The 15598-nt window shown below is 39.8% G+C and overlaps 1 protein-coding gene across 13 annotated transcripts in view; it reads right to left on the bottom strand.

Moving 5' to 3' along the window:
* MAST4 (microtubule associated serine/threonine kinase family member 4) overlaps positions 1 to 15598 on the bottom strand; it is a 545730-nt gene that overhangs the window by 44335 nt on the left and 485797 nt on the right. For all 13 annotated transcript variants that reach the window (XM_064596182.1, XM_045895811.3, XM_064596181.1 and 10 more), the window contains 4 exons: positions 11887 to 11988; positions 8686 to 8818; positions 5089 to 5156; positions 2038 to 2123 (listed from right to left, as the gene is read on the bottom strand). In XM_064596182.1, the coding sequence (XP_064452252.1) occupies positions 2038 to 2123; positions 5089 to 5156; positions 8686 to 8818; positions 11887 to 11988 (389 nt within the window). The remainder of the gene's footprint in view (positions 1 to 2037; positions 2124 to 5088; positions 5157 to 8685; positions 8819 to 11886; positions 11989 to 15598) is intronic.

Here is a 15598-nt window from a genome sequence, read left to right as displayed (position 1 = left end):
ACCCTTAATACTGGGGGGTCAGATGGGAATTACATGGCAAGGGTGAGCTTTCTCCAAAGTGCTAAGCTGGCATGAAAGGACGTCTGACCTTCAGCCAGGGATCCGAAACGCGTTCAACGTAGAAGGAAATGGGATGATACCAAATTAGCAGACTGGCTTTATAACATGAACTGTCACTAAGTACGATGTTGAGAAAACCCCGACGTGTTATAGCGCCTTCTAATGAGAGGGTCAGTTTCCAGCACAGGCGATTTTCACCAAGTCACAGAATCAGGATCACTGTAAGCCACTGATGTGAGTGATGGACTGTAACACAAGTGCTGAGGAAACCCCCAACAGCCTCAGTTCATCTCCAGAGAGGCATCCATGTGTTCAGCCAGTTCGCATAAGCCTGCAATCAGCATCTTGACTGGGTGGACCAATAGGTATAGCTCCATTCAAATTTTAAATTAAAAATAATTAAAATGAAGAGGAAGTCTGTCAGAAATGTAATGAGAGATTAAATCTGAGAAGAGCAAAAGGGAAAAAAGTTTTGGCTGACGGGCAGAAGCTGCGGCAGGCAGCCTGTCAGCCCATTAAGGACTTGGCCTGCATCCTGGCTGTTTACTGATTCACAGCTTGTTTAACTTCTTGTATATTCCCAACCATTCCCCGAAGTGTGATATATACCTCATCTACTAGACAGTGGTTTAATTGCACTACAAATGAGTTTACTCAACCAATTAGAACTCCAAATACTGCTAAGATATATGCCCAGATTTTATAAAAGCGGTGTTTCACAGATAATCTTATTCTAGAATTCCACTGCCAATAAAATCTATCTGTGCTCAAGCCCAGAGACCCATTAAATCAAAGTTCAGTTTTTTCCCTAATGAAGGAAGAAATCCTCAGAGGATCTCGAAAACTAAAACTAACTAAAACCAAATAAGAAACAAATAAAACTCGCAAACAATCGTATGCTAAAACAATTTTCTTAGGGGGAAAATTTTCAATGAGGTCCTTGAACTAAATGAAATATTATGAAAATAGAACATCAGAAAACATTTATAAGCCACATCAAGAAATATACCATTTGACATAATCCTGAAAATCAATCAGTGAAGCACAGAAAGGACTCACAAATATTTAAGTTCTTCACTAAGTTAATGGTGTGGAAAATATTAGAGACAAAAAAAAAAATCGTAAGGAGAAATATCCCTCGTGGCATAACAAAAATCTCTTTGATAATCTGCTCATATGTGTGATAAATGGCAATAAATGTCTATGGGATTCTTTATTGCTCTCCATATACAGATGGAATTGAGATTAATACTTAATTAAACTAGAGCTCTTGGGCTGTCTAAAATGGATCCGGACACAGTATGTGTATTAATTACCCTGTTTCTTAGTAACTCAGCAGGATTTCGTCACCACTGACCCTACCATAAGAAGAAAACCTTGTGTCTCTAAAAATGAAGCAAGAAAGGGGCACCACTAATGTGACCAGATCAGAATACAGACTTAACTGAAAAGAAAACAAACAAAAAACCCTGGTATAATATAAAGACTGAAAGATATGCATTGCTTTCAGTTTTCAAACAGTCTTCTTATTCAAGTGCTTCTCTCACCAGATGGACTGGGGGTCAGATGGGAAGTACCGGCTAATTCTTAAGTAGTGATGCTATGTATGAGTTTACATGTTTTCAGAGATATAGATTTTATAAATCCAGATATGGCTGTGTGTATGCATAGATAGGACCCAAAGTCAGGCGTTTCTGCACCCAGAAGGGAGGCAGAAGGTCTATATAAACATTTTCCTTTACTTTATAAAGTCTCCTTCTCTATACCTCTAAAATAACTCCAGGTCACTTGATAGGTTTTCTTGATGGAGTATCTAAATGAAAAACAATTTTGGCTGCACATTATACCCACCAGTGAAGGAGCAGTGAACTGAAAACTCAAGTCCCTAATGATACCTATTTGGCCTAAGATAAATGCGAAGAATATATTACTCAGGTGTGTAAAAATACAACAAGAGAGTTTTCTTCAATTACTCACCCATAGGCTCCATTGCTAATCAATTTAATCGTTTCAAAATCACTTTCCCGAGGTTTCCTTTGAAGTTTCAGGGAAGCATTAGAGCTCTTGGAAACAAAATATGGAAGTTAGAAAATAGTTGGGAATTCAAGAAAATGATTTTAATAGCAACACAAATGACATTTGCATTCTATGCTCTGGCGTTGGATCTGCTGAAGGGCAGTATTCAAGCCAAAGGAAGTCGGCACCCAGCTTTAAAGATCAATTCTGCAGAGCAGTGCTGGTAGACTGCCTCTCAGGACGGCGCCTCAGTCTCATTTAAGTGAACCCCCATTTCTGGGAGATGAAGGTACCAAGCTTTTGAAAATATCCAATTTGGGGGCACCTGGGTGGCTCAGTAGGTTGGGCATCTGCCTTCGGCTCCGGTCATGATCTCAGGGTCCTGGTATCAAGCCCCACGTCGGGCTCCCTGCTCCACGGGGAGTCTGTTTCTCCCTTTCCCTCTGCCCCTCCCCTTGCTCATGCTTTCTCTCTCTCTCTCTCTCACTCAAATAAATAAATAAAATCTTAAAAAAAATTTCCAATATTAATTTACCTCTGTAAACTATTCAGGTTAGCCTCATCCTAGTCTTTTCAAGTTTTAAGTCCAAAATGTCAAACCTTAACTTTAGTTTCAGTCCGTCGGAACAGAAAGGACGGGCCATTGTGCCTCTACATGGACTGATGGACAGTGCAGCTTCTCTGTCCCTGACCAGAGGATGTCTGTCCTTCCTATGACAACCCTTTTTGTTCAGAAAAGGTAGTCGGCAACGACGAGACAATGTGTGCCTCTCTTTGACTTCCATACCATTAGTCTTACCATGGTTTAGATATCTATTTTCAAAAAGATAGCTCTTTAAAAAGTTGAGCTCAGGGGCGTTTGGGTGGCTCAGTCGGTTAAGTGTCTGCCTTCGGCTCAGGTCATAATCCCAGAGTCCAGGTGGAGCCCCGCATTGGGCTCCCTGCTCAGTGGGGAGTCTGCTTCTCCCACTCCCCCTGCTCATGCTCTCTCTCTCAAATAAATAAAATCTTTAAAAAAAAAAAAGTTGAGCTCAAAGTATAATAGTAAGTAAAATGCTTTTGGTTTTTTTTTAAATATTCTCTCACAGTCCACATATCTTAGCACCGAGAGGGTGAGCACTGACCGCGTCTTTGTTCCCGCTGTAGAGCCTTCCCATGATTGTGGAAGCAACCCCACGAGCCTGAGGTATGTGCCACCCTCCTCCACTTGATGCTGTCATCTACTGATGTGCTGTCCCATTTACCTTAGGAAGACCTGGGTGCCCAGCTTTCCCACCCACCTCTCTGCTCGTGTTCTCTCACCACCCTGGGTGACTTCAGTGTCCGTGCAGGTAACTCACCCAACAATCTGGCCTCTGGGCCACTTGAGTTGCTCAACCAAACAACTCTTCCTCTCGTCTGTTTCCTCCTGCCCTCTGGCCACAGGCCCTGGGTCTAGTCATCACTGCTGATGCCCCATCTCAGAAGACATAACTGAAGACTGGGACCACTCACCTGTTCCACCATTCCACTCTGATGGGTCCCCACAGCTTTGGGCTCAAAGATCCCGTTCAAGGCCCACCTGTCTCAATGCTTCCCCACCCAGGTGACCTCATTCATGCCCATGGATGACTGCTACATCATTCAGAACTCCACCGAAAACCCTCCGAGTGCCAAGAGATCCCACGCCATGTATACGGATGCTAGTGTGATGGCTTTTCTTGAATGTCCCCCAAAAACTTAAGTCTACACTTATTCAGAATTATAATAATTATGATAAAATTAACAAAACAGCTATCATTTATTTAGCATGTAGTAGTGCTGCTGATCTAACCACTTCTCATAAAGTATCTCATTCAATATTTTGTCATCTTTTATATTTACTTTACAGAAGAGGAAAGTGAGGCACAGAGAAGATTCCCACAGCTACCAAGAGGTGCAGCCAGCTTTTAAATCCAGGCCATCTCACTCCAGGGCCTGGGTTCTTAGCCCCCAGGCTACACAGCTGCCTCTCTTCCTGACCACTCACAACTCGCGCCAGCCTCGTTCCCCTCTTGGCGCTCACGATTAGGGACAATGGCACTAGCATCCCAGAACTCTTGCTTGTGCCACTGCAGAGCCTCTGAGAGGCTTCCCCATGGTCACTCCTGCCTGCCCCCCTCACCCCATCTGTGTTCTATACCGCCATCGTAAGATTGTTTTTAAGCCGTAACTCTGACTGGGTCATCTTCCTGTCCACCTGTATCCACCCCACAAACACATACATTTCTTCCCAAGTTTAACAGCCTCCCACCATTCTTTGAAAGAAAAGATTTGACAGAGAAGAACAATGAGGACCTCTATATCTGGTTTTTGCCCCAGCTCTCCAGTCTCTATGGTCTCCTTGCCCTTACCCTCAGATGCACTCTGCCCCCTTGTGGCACAATCTTTGTCCAGGACGTTCCCTGGGCCTGGAATGTTCCCTCTGCCCCTTTCTCATCCTAGTAACTTCTCATACCACAGCTCCTGGGCCATTACTTCAGGAGATCTTTTTGGACTGGCAAGACTAAGGTCACTCTCGGGGCGCCTGGGTGGCTCAGTCATTAGGCGTCTGCCTTCGGCTCAGGTCGTGATCCCAGGGTCCTGGGATCGAGCCCCGCATCGGGCTCCCTGCTCGGCGGGAAGCCTGCTTCTCCCTCTCCCACTCCCCCTGCTTGTGTTCCTGCTATCTCTCTCTCTGTCAAATAAATAAATAAAATCTTAAAAAAAAAAAAAAAAAGACCAAGGTCACTCTCTATTAATGTTATGTTTTAGTAGCACATGGCCCTTTTTCTTCGTACATCTTATTCAAGTTTATCATTTTTATTTCTTGTGCATGGTTTCTTTTTATTAATTCCTTTCTCTTTGAAAAGAGGGGCTAAAATGGTATGCTGCCTTGCAAATAGAAGCACAATACATGTTTATGGAAGAAATAAAATAATTGACACACTCCAAATCTCCAGATGCTGATAAATGGAAAAACCAACACCATATTTCATCAAGATGGATACTTACACTCACTGATTCATCTGTTTCTGGTGTTTCTGCTGTCCCACTATCATAGTTTCCCAACTGAGCCATTTCTAAATTAAAAAAAAAAGAAAGAAAAATTGAACAATTTCAACTAGACAAGAAGTAACTTCTTCAATATTTAAAAAAAAAGGTTTACACTTCAACGTACCCATGGGAAAATTTTAAATAAAAAATGGCAAGACCCAATAATAGACTTTCTTGAAATTGTTCAGGACATGCCCTTCCCTGGAACCCCATTTCTCATGAACACCCAGACACAGGTACTTCAGGGCTGGGCCTCTGCTTCAGCTAGCAGGACTGACTGGCCAACACAATCTTAGGGTTGGGGGGCGGGGGGGGTGTGTATCAATGGCTGTGCTTATAATAGAGTTGTCCAGAGAGGCAAGTCTTCCCAGGCTCTGACAGGCATCGAAAATGCACTGACTTCAGCTCAGAGATGGTTCTCAACTTGAGGCTGAGTATTCCTCATTCCATTCCTTCACAGCCACTGAGTGATATCCCCTGCCTAGTACACAAAGAATTCGCAATTTGTCACAAAGGAAGTAGTAGTTGTTAAGAGGGGCTGGACAATGAAAAGACTTGGCACACCACCATGATCAGCACTTACTAGGGACCTTTCACCCTCAGGCTCTCCCTCCTAAGGTGGGAACAATGTATTCATCTCTGAGAGTTTCTTGTAAGTATGACATAGGATATTCATGTAAGGCGCTTAGCGTGTTGACTAACAAAAATGAAGTTTTCCCTGAATACTGATGGTTATTTATGATTCTTAGTTACATCCTGTAAAGAAGTCAATCCTGGGCTGGATGCCACATGCCTGACACCAGCTTAAGTACTAACTTGGTGGTCTAGTTAAAAGAGACAAAAGCAAAATAAAATTAAAAAAAGAAAAAAAAAGAAAAAGCCATTTAATTGCTCAGTCTACAATGGAATGCCTCTCTGAGTCTATATAAGTAAATGAAGAAACCGGATTCATTTTATTGTTCATTTTAATTTTTATATTTAAAGAAAAAAAGATGTTTAATTAAAAAAAAGAACATGAAGGAATTCTCTCCAAAACTCTGATAGGTAGCTACCTCTGAGTGGTAAGGTCATAGGTACTTTACATTTCTAATTTTTCAAAATTGAACATGTATACTCAGTTATATATATAATAACTTATGCATAAGTTATAGTTTTTAGTTACCTATTTTTGTATGCATCTAAAAGTAGTCCTTAGACTCTCATTTCACGTATTCATATTCTTATAAATATCATCATCCTTTTCGGGAGAGATTACACATAAAAGCTATGAAGCAAAACAACCCTGGAGTGTTGTCTTTAGATAAAAACTAACAAACTCCAGAATCTAAAATAACTGATGATACTAACTTTCCTAGTTTACCAGTAGGGGAAATTCAAGAATAAAAATGAGCTCAGTACAAAGCAGGTGCTTTCTTAGTGTCGTTCAAGTGATGTCAACATCCTATATGACGAGCACGTCAGATTGGAGGACTGGGAGGTGAGCGAAAATGTATTCAGTCTCAGGGACTCCCAAGGATAGGACTGATTTTAATATTGTTTAAATAAAACAGCAACAGTACCTAACATTTATTATGCATTACTGCATCTTGGGGGGAGAGATGAACTCATATAATCCTAAAGACAACTCTACGAATAGGTACCATTTCCCTGATTTTATGGAAAGAACACTGAGGCACAAAGCAGCTCATCAAAATAGCACAGGGCTGGTGCCAGGGTGCAGACCTGAGCTTTTCCACTCTACACCCTCACCCCCAACCATCAAAGGTCAGGCCGTAGGTCTGTTATAGTGTAGATGTTGACAAGAAGGGGTAACAAATGTAGATCAGAGTCCTTAATAATGGCATGTTAAGTGGTAACAAATAGATTAAAAATCATCCTCAGATCTGAATCAAGAAAATGAAGTGTCAAGAGTTAAAAAACACAACTCCCAGGGATGAATTTGTATTACTAAACTCAACACTTGTCCAAGGTCACTATTAAGATTTTTTTAGAGTCTCTATAAAGGTACATAGATGGGTCGCAGATGATTCACCTACCAACGTTCAGCCCACAGTGATCTTTACTGCCAGGTTAAGAAAACTGTGAAGAACTCACTCGCTCTACAGTTCAAGGTCTGAAACAACCTCAACTCCACCAGCGTGAACAGTCACTCTAATATACTTTGACAGCCTCCCCACTCCAATTATTTTCATAAAAAAAACAAAAGATCGTTCTGTTTTAGATAGGATTTCTGCTAAATAACTATTATCTGGGAAATACATATTATTTGCAAGCAGTGAGTAGTAATGGAATGGAACCAGGAGTCAGCTTTTGAAGCAGAGAGCTAAGGCATCGTTTTGCAATGCCTGAAGAGATTTTTAAAACTCATCTAAATACCATTAAACATCTGCCCTTTTTATTTCATTGATTTAAACCATTTCTGAAGACTCATGATTCAAAAAGGTAAAGATGGTAATTTAAAAGCCATGGGGAAAAATCTCTCCCCAGGGAACTTTTCAGAAAAGCAGCCACCAGTCTCTGATAAGTGATGAATCTGATGTGGTATTGCTTTCAGGACAGTATAAATTTATCTGGCATTATCTCCCCGGAATGCATGCATCATTTCACTGGAAGCAAAGATCCAATGGCCGTAAGAGCAAACAAAGCGGGGGAAATAGGAGAGCAGCGCAGAGAGCAGCAGGTTCCCTGGCTTTAGATGGGAAAATATCTGTGCCAACAGTTACCATCACTACAAACAATTTAGCAAGATAAACGCTGTTTGCAAATTCAATTTAATGAACCACAAAGAGGATTTTGAATGAAGGAGTCTCTGATTGTTTTTGACTCTTTTTAGGCAGTATGTACACCTTCAGTGTTTTAAAGGACAATCCAAACAATAATGAGCAGGAAAAGGTTGGGGACAGGGGAGTAGTTTACCGATACTAGATTAAAAAAAAACACTAACAACGTGCTTAGTCTTCAGTGTATTTAATAACATTAGACCTATAAGCTTTCAAAAACATTTTCCCCCCACTGGACTTTCTGTATATTATCATTTTTCATAATTTTTTGGTTACATGCAAAAAATATGCCTACCAACACTGTGCCTGATCTAAATCTATCCTCAGTTGTATTACTCCCCAATTACTTTAAATGTCACTTTTAAATTAATTATAATTAATTTCTTTGGCAACATGTTCAAAATTAAAAGGACACTTGAGAAGAACCCCACTGAGCTTCGCAAGAGAAAAAGTACTCAGAGAAGGCAGAAATCTAAACCCTTTCAGGATACTGTGGCATTGTCAGGCGGACAGGCCTCTGGGATTTCAAGGCCTATCCCCACTCTAGGTACAACACAAAATGGGTCAGGTTCACCTGCTCTTTGGGACTCAACTTAGTGAGTTGTGAACCTCATAGTTAAGGGTTGCTTTTTTCTTCAAAGCACAATGGGCCCCCAAATTCGTACTTTTCAACAGATAGAGCCAAATCATGTGGAAAAAGTAAAGACTTGCTAAGTTCTTGTCTGAAGTCACAGTGCAGAATCAAATGAAAGGTCAGCCCAACTAAAGTACGTACCTTCCAAAGGATCCTTATTGAGCCCCAGTTGGCTAATGATGTACCTGGGGATGTCAGTTTTAATACCCTGTCCTTCTTTTGCATGGCCTTCTGCTGCTTCCAGGAGGTAGTAAAATTCTTCAGGATCAAATTCCTAGCAGAAGACAAACACAGATGTATACTTATTTGAGCCAAAATTCTCTGAGGTTTTAATACATAAATTCCTCTCACCATAAAATTTGCTGGATATACACGGTTGTGGGTTATTTATGCAGAAAGGAAGCAAACGACTTTTAAAAAGTATGTAATTCTTAGTTCATATTTGAGCCGTTCATATTCTAAGACAATACATGTATGTCCTTGGTAACTCATATAGTGACCATTTCTAATTTCCTTGTAATGCAACTTTGAAGATATCCTATTGCTATCTTATCGAAAATGAGTATGTCTAAAATTCAATTATGCCTTTTTAGGGATGTAATATTTTTAAAAATGAAATCTCATCCAGAAGATTCAGTTTCTCTCTTCGCATAAACAGCCACAAAAGGAGTAATGCTAGAATACGTAGAATATTCTCAACGGTTTTGCAGGAAACTCCATTAGTAGAAAGGGGTGCAAAAATATTTTTAAAAAATATCAAAATTACCACTTTTTATCAGTACATTCTAAAATTAAGATTCATGTATGTGAAGATGAAGAAAGAAAGACAAAATTACAAAATTAATTCTATTACCTGTGTCTATTTTTTTTCTTAATTTTTTTTTTTTAATTTTTATTTATTTGCAAGAGAGAGAATGAGAGACAGAGAGCATGAGAGGGAGGAGGGTCAGAGGGAGAAGCAGACTCCCTGCCGAGCAGGGAGCCCGATGCGGGACTCGATCCCGGGACTCCAGGATCATGACCTGAGCCGAAGGCAGTCGCCCAACCGACTGAGCCACCCAGGCGCCCCACCTGTGTCTATTTTTAAAATTTGGTAGCACATTTTGCCTATGCATTTTACTCTCTTCGGTTGCTACTTCTAGGATGTAATAAAAATCTTTAGGAGTCCATCACTCTAAATGGATGCCATGGGTTTATTTGTTGTATACAATTATGTTTGCAGATTTAAACCACAGAGGCTATTTTCAGTTATATTTCCTAGATTTTATCCCCTCAGGATGTTTCCCATTTTGATTAATACCCCTAACAGCATTTCACCTGAGAATTACTCAAGGGTTTTTTTTTTTTTCTTTTTTTCTTTTCTTTTTTTTTAATTTTATTATGTTCTGTTAATCACCATACATTACATCATTAGTTTTTGACGTAGTGTTCCATGATTCATTGTTTGCGTATAACACCCAGCGCTCCATTCAGTACGTACCCTCTTTAATACCCATCACAAGGCTAACCCATCCCCCTACCCCCCTCCCCTCTAGAACCCTCAGTTTGTTTCTCAGAGTCCGTAGTCTCTCATGGCTCGTCTCCCCCTTCGATTTCCCCCTCTTCATTTTTCCCTTCCTAAAGGTTTCTAAAGGCCATGTAAAAAAAGCTCACTTCAAATGGAGGAAAGTCAAAACCAACGTATACACTGAGTGCCCTTTCTAGAAACCTACAATGACACAGAGCACAGGCCTGAAACAGCAGACCTAACACCACTAGTTGGAAAACAACCCCTAAAACCCTGAAGCTCCAGTTTCATCTGAGCTTTAAATAGTGCTGAAAACAGCAACACTTTCAATTCTGCTCTTAAGTTCACCTGTTTCTATCCTTGAGAGGCTATACTTTTACTTTTTCTCTTCTGGTGAGGAGGGATTACTGAAAAAATTAATTTCCTCTTTTAAGGCAAGATCTTCTATGAGCATATCTGCTGCTGTCCAGAGAAACAAGTTTTAATGCTAAATGCTATTTTTTCCCCCAAATTAAACAAATGCAGGAAGTACAAGCATGTGATGCATAATTCAAAAAGTACAATGGGAGACGCAGTACAAAATCAGACTTCCTTCTGCCTGCATTTGCCAGGTTCTCCCAGAGGCATCCAGAGTATTTTCCCCCCTTATCCTTCCAGAGACAATGCCAAATGGTGCTTTGATTCTGTGGTTCTAAGGGTCCTGGCCACTGATGGAAACACCTACTCCACCATGCCCCTCCTTGTCTCCTTAAGATTTCCCCTCTCCTGTGACTCACTATGCACTGGTATATATTTATGGGGCTGTGAACATTTCACTATTATAAAAAGCTATGAATGTTAATTGAAATAAGGGCAAAACCCTAGCAATACCACCCTAGATGTGTACATGTGAATGTATAATTCTGACAAGCTGAACTGCATGTAGCGTTACCAATACCTTAATGGCTAGCAGAACTTAAAAGTGAGTGCTGATACTATGTTAAGCCCCTTAAAACTATTCTTACATTCAAAGCTTCGTATTTGTTCACAGTATGGACTGAAATGTCAACAAAAATTACATGAAACAAAAATTTTAAAATAGGAAAATGACCAAGGACAATATAATTGACAAGATGAACTCATCTTTGGAAGTCTCACTTCTTCCAGTGTATATGGGACCCTCCTATACTCTCCCAAGTGGGTTGCCACTGAGCATCTATTTCTTTCTTTTTTTTTTTTAAGATTTTATTTATTTATTTGAGAGAGAGAATGAGAGACAGAGAGCCCGAGAGGGAAGAGAGTCAGAGGGAGAAGCAGACCCCCTGCTGAGCAGGGAGCCCGATGTGGAACTCGATCCCGGGACTCCAGGATCATAACCTGAGCTGAAGGCAGTCACTTAAGCAACTGAGCCACCCAGGCGCCCTGAGCATCTATTTCTAACATGCTGTATTTTAAGAACAAATACTAGTACCTGCAGGTTATGAGAAAGCCTATCTCTGATTTCCCTCTCTCTGCATCTTGCCAACTCCAAAAAAGTGAGGCCCAGCAAGTGTTTTAAATTAGCTGTCACACAGTAATGGTGTTGAGATAAGGTTAAGCCCATTAGTTCATGATGATCTTTCCAGTTTGACCAGAATGTGATATGATTATCACTCAATACAGCACAAGTCCTAGAATTTTTACTTAAACCAGACAACAAAATCACATGGGGATGTGCCATAAACATTCATAAGCTGTAGTTCCTGTTGACTCTTTCCATTTAACTCTGGTCTTTGAAGCCAAATGAAACTGGAGGTTTCTGATGGTCACTGCTTTCCCACAGTTAAATAATGGAGTCCCCTCTAGGGGCAACTTACCAAGCACTCCAATAACCGAGCTGGGCGGGCAATAACAATTAGGATCTTTCGAACTAGTTGTTTAATAAATGCCAATTCTCCACTTTCTGAACGATCATGAGCCTATGAGAAAGCAATGAAGAGAAAGGTGAGATAGGATTGATCTATTAAATGGAAGAGAAAATCAGCAAAGTACGCTAACTAGATAATTGCAAGTATTTGAAAATTAAGTGATTTAGAAAATACTTTTCAAAGATTGATAAGCAAACATTATTGCTTCACATATGGACATCATTAAACTTCTTTATCTACAAAATGGCTCTATTAGCTAAATTTCAATTGTAAAACTTTGATTTATTCTGTATTAAAAATCAAACATTAAAACTCTCAATGTGAACCATGATGACGGAGAGATTAACAGATTATGACACATTAAGCACATGGTACAAGTGGAGTGGGTGGCTGATAAGGAATCCTCATTTGCCAGATTTCGCAGAATGAAGTACGAAACGGCTAACATAGTGAAGGGCTGCTTTTGTTAACCTGGGCATTTAACACATCTATGAAATAGATTTTACATGTGCACCACAATTAGCCTATCAATTCACTATTTTATAACATGTAAGAAGTGTGCATTGCTTATTTCAAATGTTAGGGGATAAGGTTTATACTCGGACATATACATACAAATTTGGTTTCATATATTAAATAAATAATACCTACGCACTCAGCTCAGTAAAATTTAACTGACTTCCCTCTTTTTAAATTTTGTTATATGTTGCCTAATCAAGCACAAAAAGTATCCTGAGAATAAAACTCAGTTTGAGTCATTTTAATTTTCAATGATATTTTCTTGAAGAAATGAGGTAAATCTGTATCAAGGCAGACATAAAACCAAAGTTGTAAAAGTTTAAACATGTAAACTTCTACGCATGCTCACTTTAAGGCTGTCATAATTTTTAAATTGTTATGATTTACTTTCCTCCAAGGATTAAAAAACATATCAAGAAGATGCTGGTACAAAAGAATATAATTTCACAGACATACTAATAAACATTTAAAATCATTCTTGAAGGTGCTTTGTTCTAAGAACCAGCCCTCTCATGAAAAAGTGGCAGACCAAATCTATGAAAAATGATTAAACTTAGTTAGTAGTAACAGGTCTACTGATTTTAAGCCATCAAATCAAAGGCAACTTTCCAAAACGTAGGTACAGGAACATATACAGGCAAAAGCAAAATACCTAACATTTCAAAGAAAGAAACACAGGGGACAAGTCCACTGGTGAGTAATTGTGGAACAGCATGTGTTCAAAGAAAACCACCTTGTAACAACAACTATAGGTCCTAGCAACCAGTTGGGATGCTAGAACATGAATAAGGAGATACACTTAATATTCTTTAAGTTTTCTTTCCAATTTTTGTTTTACACCAAGGAGAGACTTTGGAAGATATAATGAATGCCAAGAACTATGGTTATATATCTTCTTTGTAGCTTATTCTTAATCAAAACTAAACAGGAAATCTTAAAGATAAAGCAAAAAAAGCCACCTAACTTCTTGATTGATAATTTGGGTTACATACAGAATGTCCTCTTACTGTAATAATTACTACTTTATAAATTCAAGAATATAAAGAAAATCTAAAAAGCCTGAATGTGTTTTACTGAACTCTTCAAAGAGAAACAAGAGCTCTGTATCTTAAAAAATCTTTAGTCAGTTTAGATTATACAAATTCCATTTGGAAAATTGTAAAAATAATCAGTTCATTCCTACTTCTTACTTCTAAGAATTATCAGCTGTAACTAAGGCCAAAACATACAATGGGTAATGTTAACTCAAATAATATTTTATCTACTAACACTATTGGGGAGGGAGTTTTGTTAAGACAACACCAAACAAAATCACACAGTTAGCATGAGAAGAGATTGTTTCCAGGCTGCCAACAGCAAGCGCCAACACTAATGGATACCCTGTGTTTGTATTTTAAGTGTTGACTGCTATAAAAAATGCTGAGACCCATATCTGAGTAGGTTATAGCTTCCTATGTATAGTATTTTCTTTGGCAAATACACCTAAGTGAGAAAACAAATGGAGACAGAAACGCATTCATCTGGAATTGACCTAGACCTCAGGACTTTAAAAAGGCATCAGTTAAATCAAGCCTATCAAAGCCACAGGGGGACCCTGCCTGGGTCTGCAAAAAATTGACAACAGGGGACATGGCCAGGAGATACCCGGCAGGCACACAATGTCACAGCTGGGAAGTGATAACAATTGCGCCCTGGGGAAGGCAAAGGCAATTCCCACAATAAGGGCTCCATCTAAAAGGCACAAGTCCCCCTGTGACCGTTCAGCTCCAAACTCTGGAAGGACGCTGTTAATGTGATTCTGAAGACTGTTTTAATTTTCCCACAAGGACTGACTGAAGGGAATGTTCATCTGTGAAGATAAATAAGAAAACATTCCTATCCATACCCCAAAATGCTCTTCATACCACAAGTATACATGCTTCTCTGCCGAAAAGATAAATTTTCCTTTAATAAACTTTATTTATTTATTATTTAATTTTTTTGAGAAAGAGAGAGAGAGAGCACGCAAGGGGTAGGGAGAGGGAGAAAGAATCTTAAGCAGGCTCCCTGCCTGCTTGGAGCCCGGAATGGAGCCCAACACGGGGCTCCATCTCACGACCCTGAGATCATGACCTGAGCTGAAATCAAGAGTTGGACACTTAACCAACTGAGCCACCCAGGCAACCTCAAAATCAACAATTTTTATCTATTATGTGGTGCATTCACATGATTTTTGAAACCTAAGTTGTTGGTTTTTTTTAATAATTGCCATGAAACAATCTGCCAGGTCTATTAGAAATAAAATTCAGCGTGTGTGTGGGGAGGGGGGGGATTTTTTAAAAAATTTTATTTATTTATTTTAGAGATACAGAAAGAGAGAGAGAATGAGCAGGAGGGAGGAGCAGAGGGAGATGGACAAGCAGACTCCATGCTGAGTGCAGAGCCCAATGCGGGGCTGATCCCACAATCCCAAGATCATGACGTGAGCCAAAATCAATAGTAGGATGCCCAACTGACTGAGCCATCCAGACGTCCCTTTGGGGGTGGATTTCAAAGTAAATAGCTTTGGATATTGATTCTATCCTTTTCAGAGAAAGCCTCTGAAGGAATGAAAAACACAGGACTAAACTAGTAATTATGGTAATACCCTGGGACAGAACTATGGAATTATAGGAGTATCTCACAGAGGCTGACCACAGAGTTACTCTCTTATCTGCTTCTTCTGTTTAAAAATGCATCATTTGAGGTGCCTGAGTAGTTCAATTGGTTAAGCCTCTGCCTTCGGCTCAGGTCATGATCTGAGGGTCCTGGGATCGAGCCCCACGTCGGGCTCCCTGCTCAGCGGGGAGTCTGCTTCTCCCTCTGTGCCCCCCCCCCACCTCATGCTCTCTTTCTCTCTCTCAAATGAATAAATAAAATCTTTAAATAATGCACCATTTAACAAATATCATTTTCAAGATATTCTCATAGCAAGTAATATGCATAGTGTTCTAGCATTTTTCGGGAGCTGATTTGATTAAAACGAACAGCAGAAGTGAATTATTTGATGATAAATAAAATATTCTGTCATGCATACATACATACATACTTTCTTTCTCCCTCCCTCCTTCCCTTCCTTCCGTAGTTACTGAGAAAGCAAGTACCAGCCACAGTGCTAGGCACC

Source organism: Mirounga angustirostris, unplaced genomic scaffold (genome assembly GCF_029215605.1).
Source record: "Mirounga angustirostris isolate CCGP_5_RB_7025 unplaced genomic scaffold, mMirAng1.0.hap1 SCAF_7, whole genome shotgun sequence".
Lineage (NCBI taxonomy): Eukaryota > Metazoa > Chordata > Mammalia > Carnivora > Phocidae > Mirounga > Mirounga angustirostris.
The sequence above is the reverse complement of the archived record's forward strand: the minus strand, read 5'-3'. Positions and strand labels throughout refer to the sequence as shown.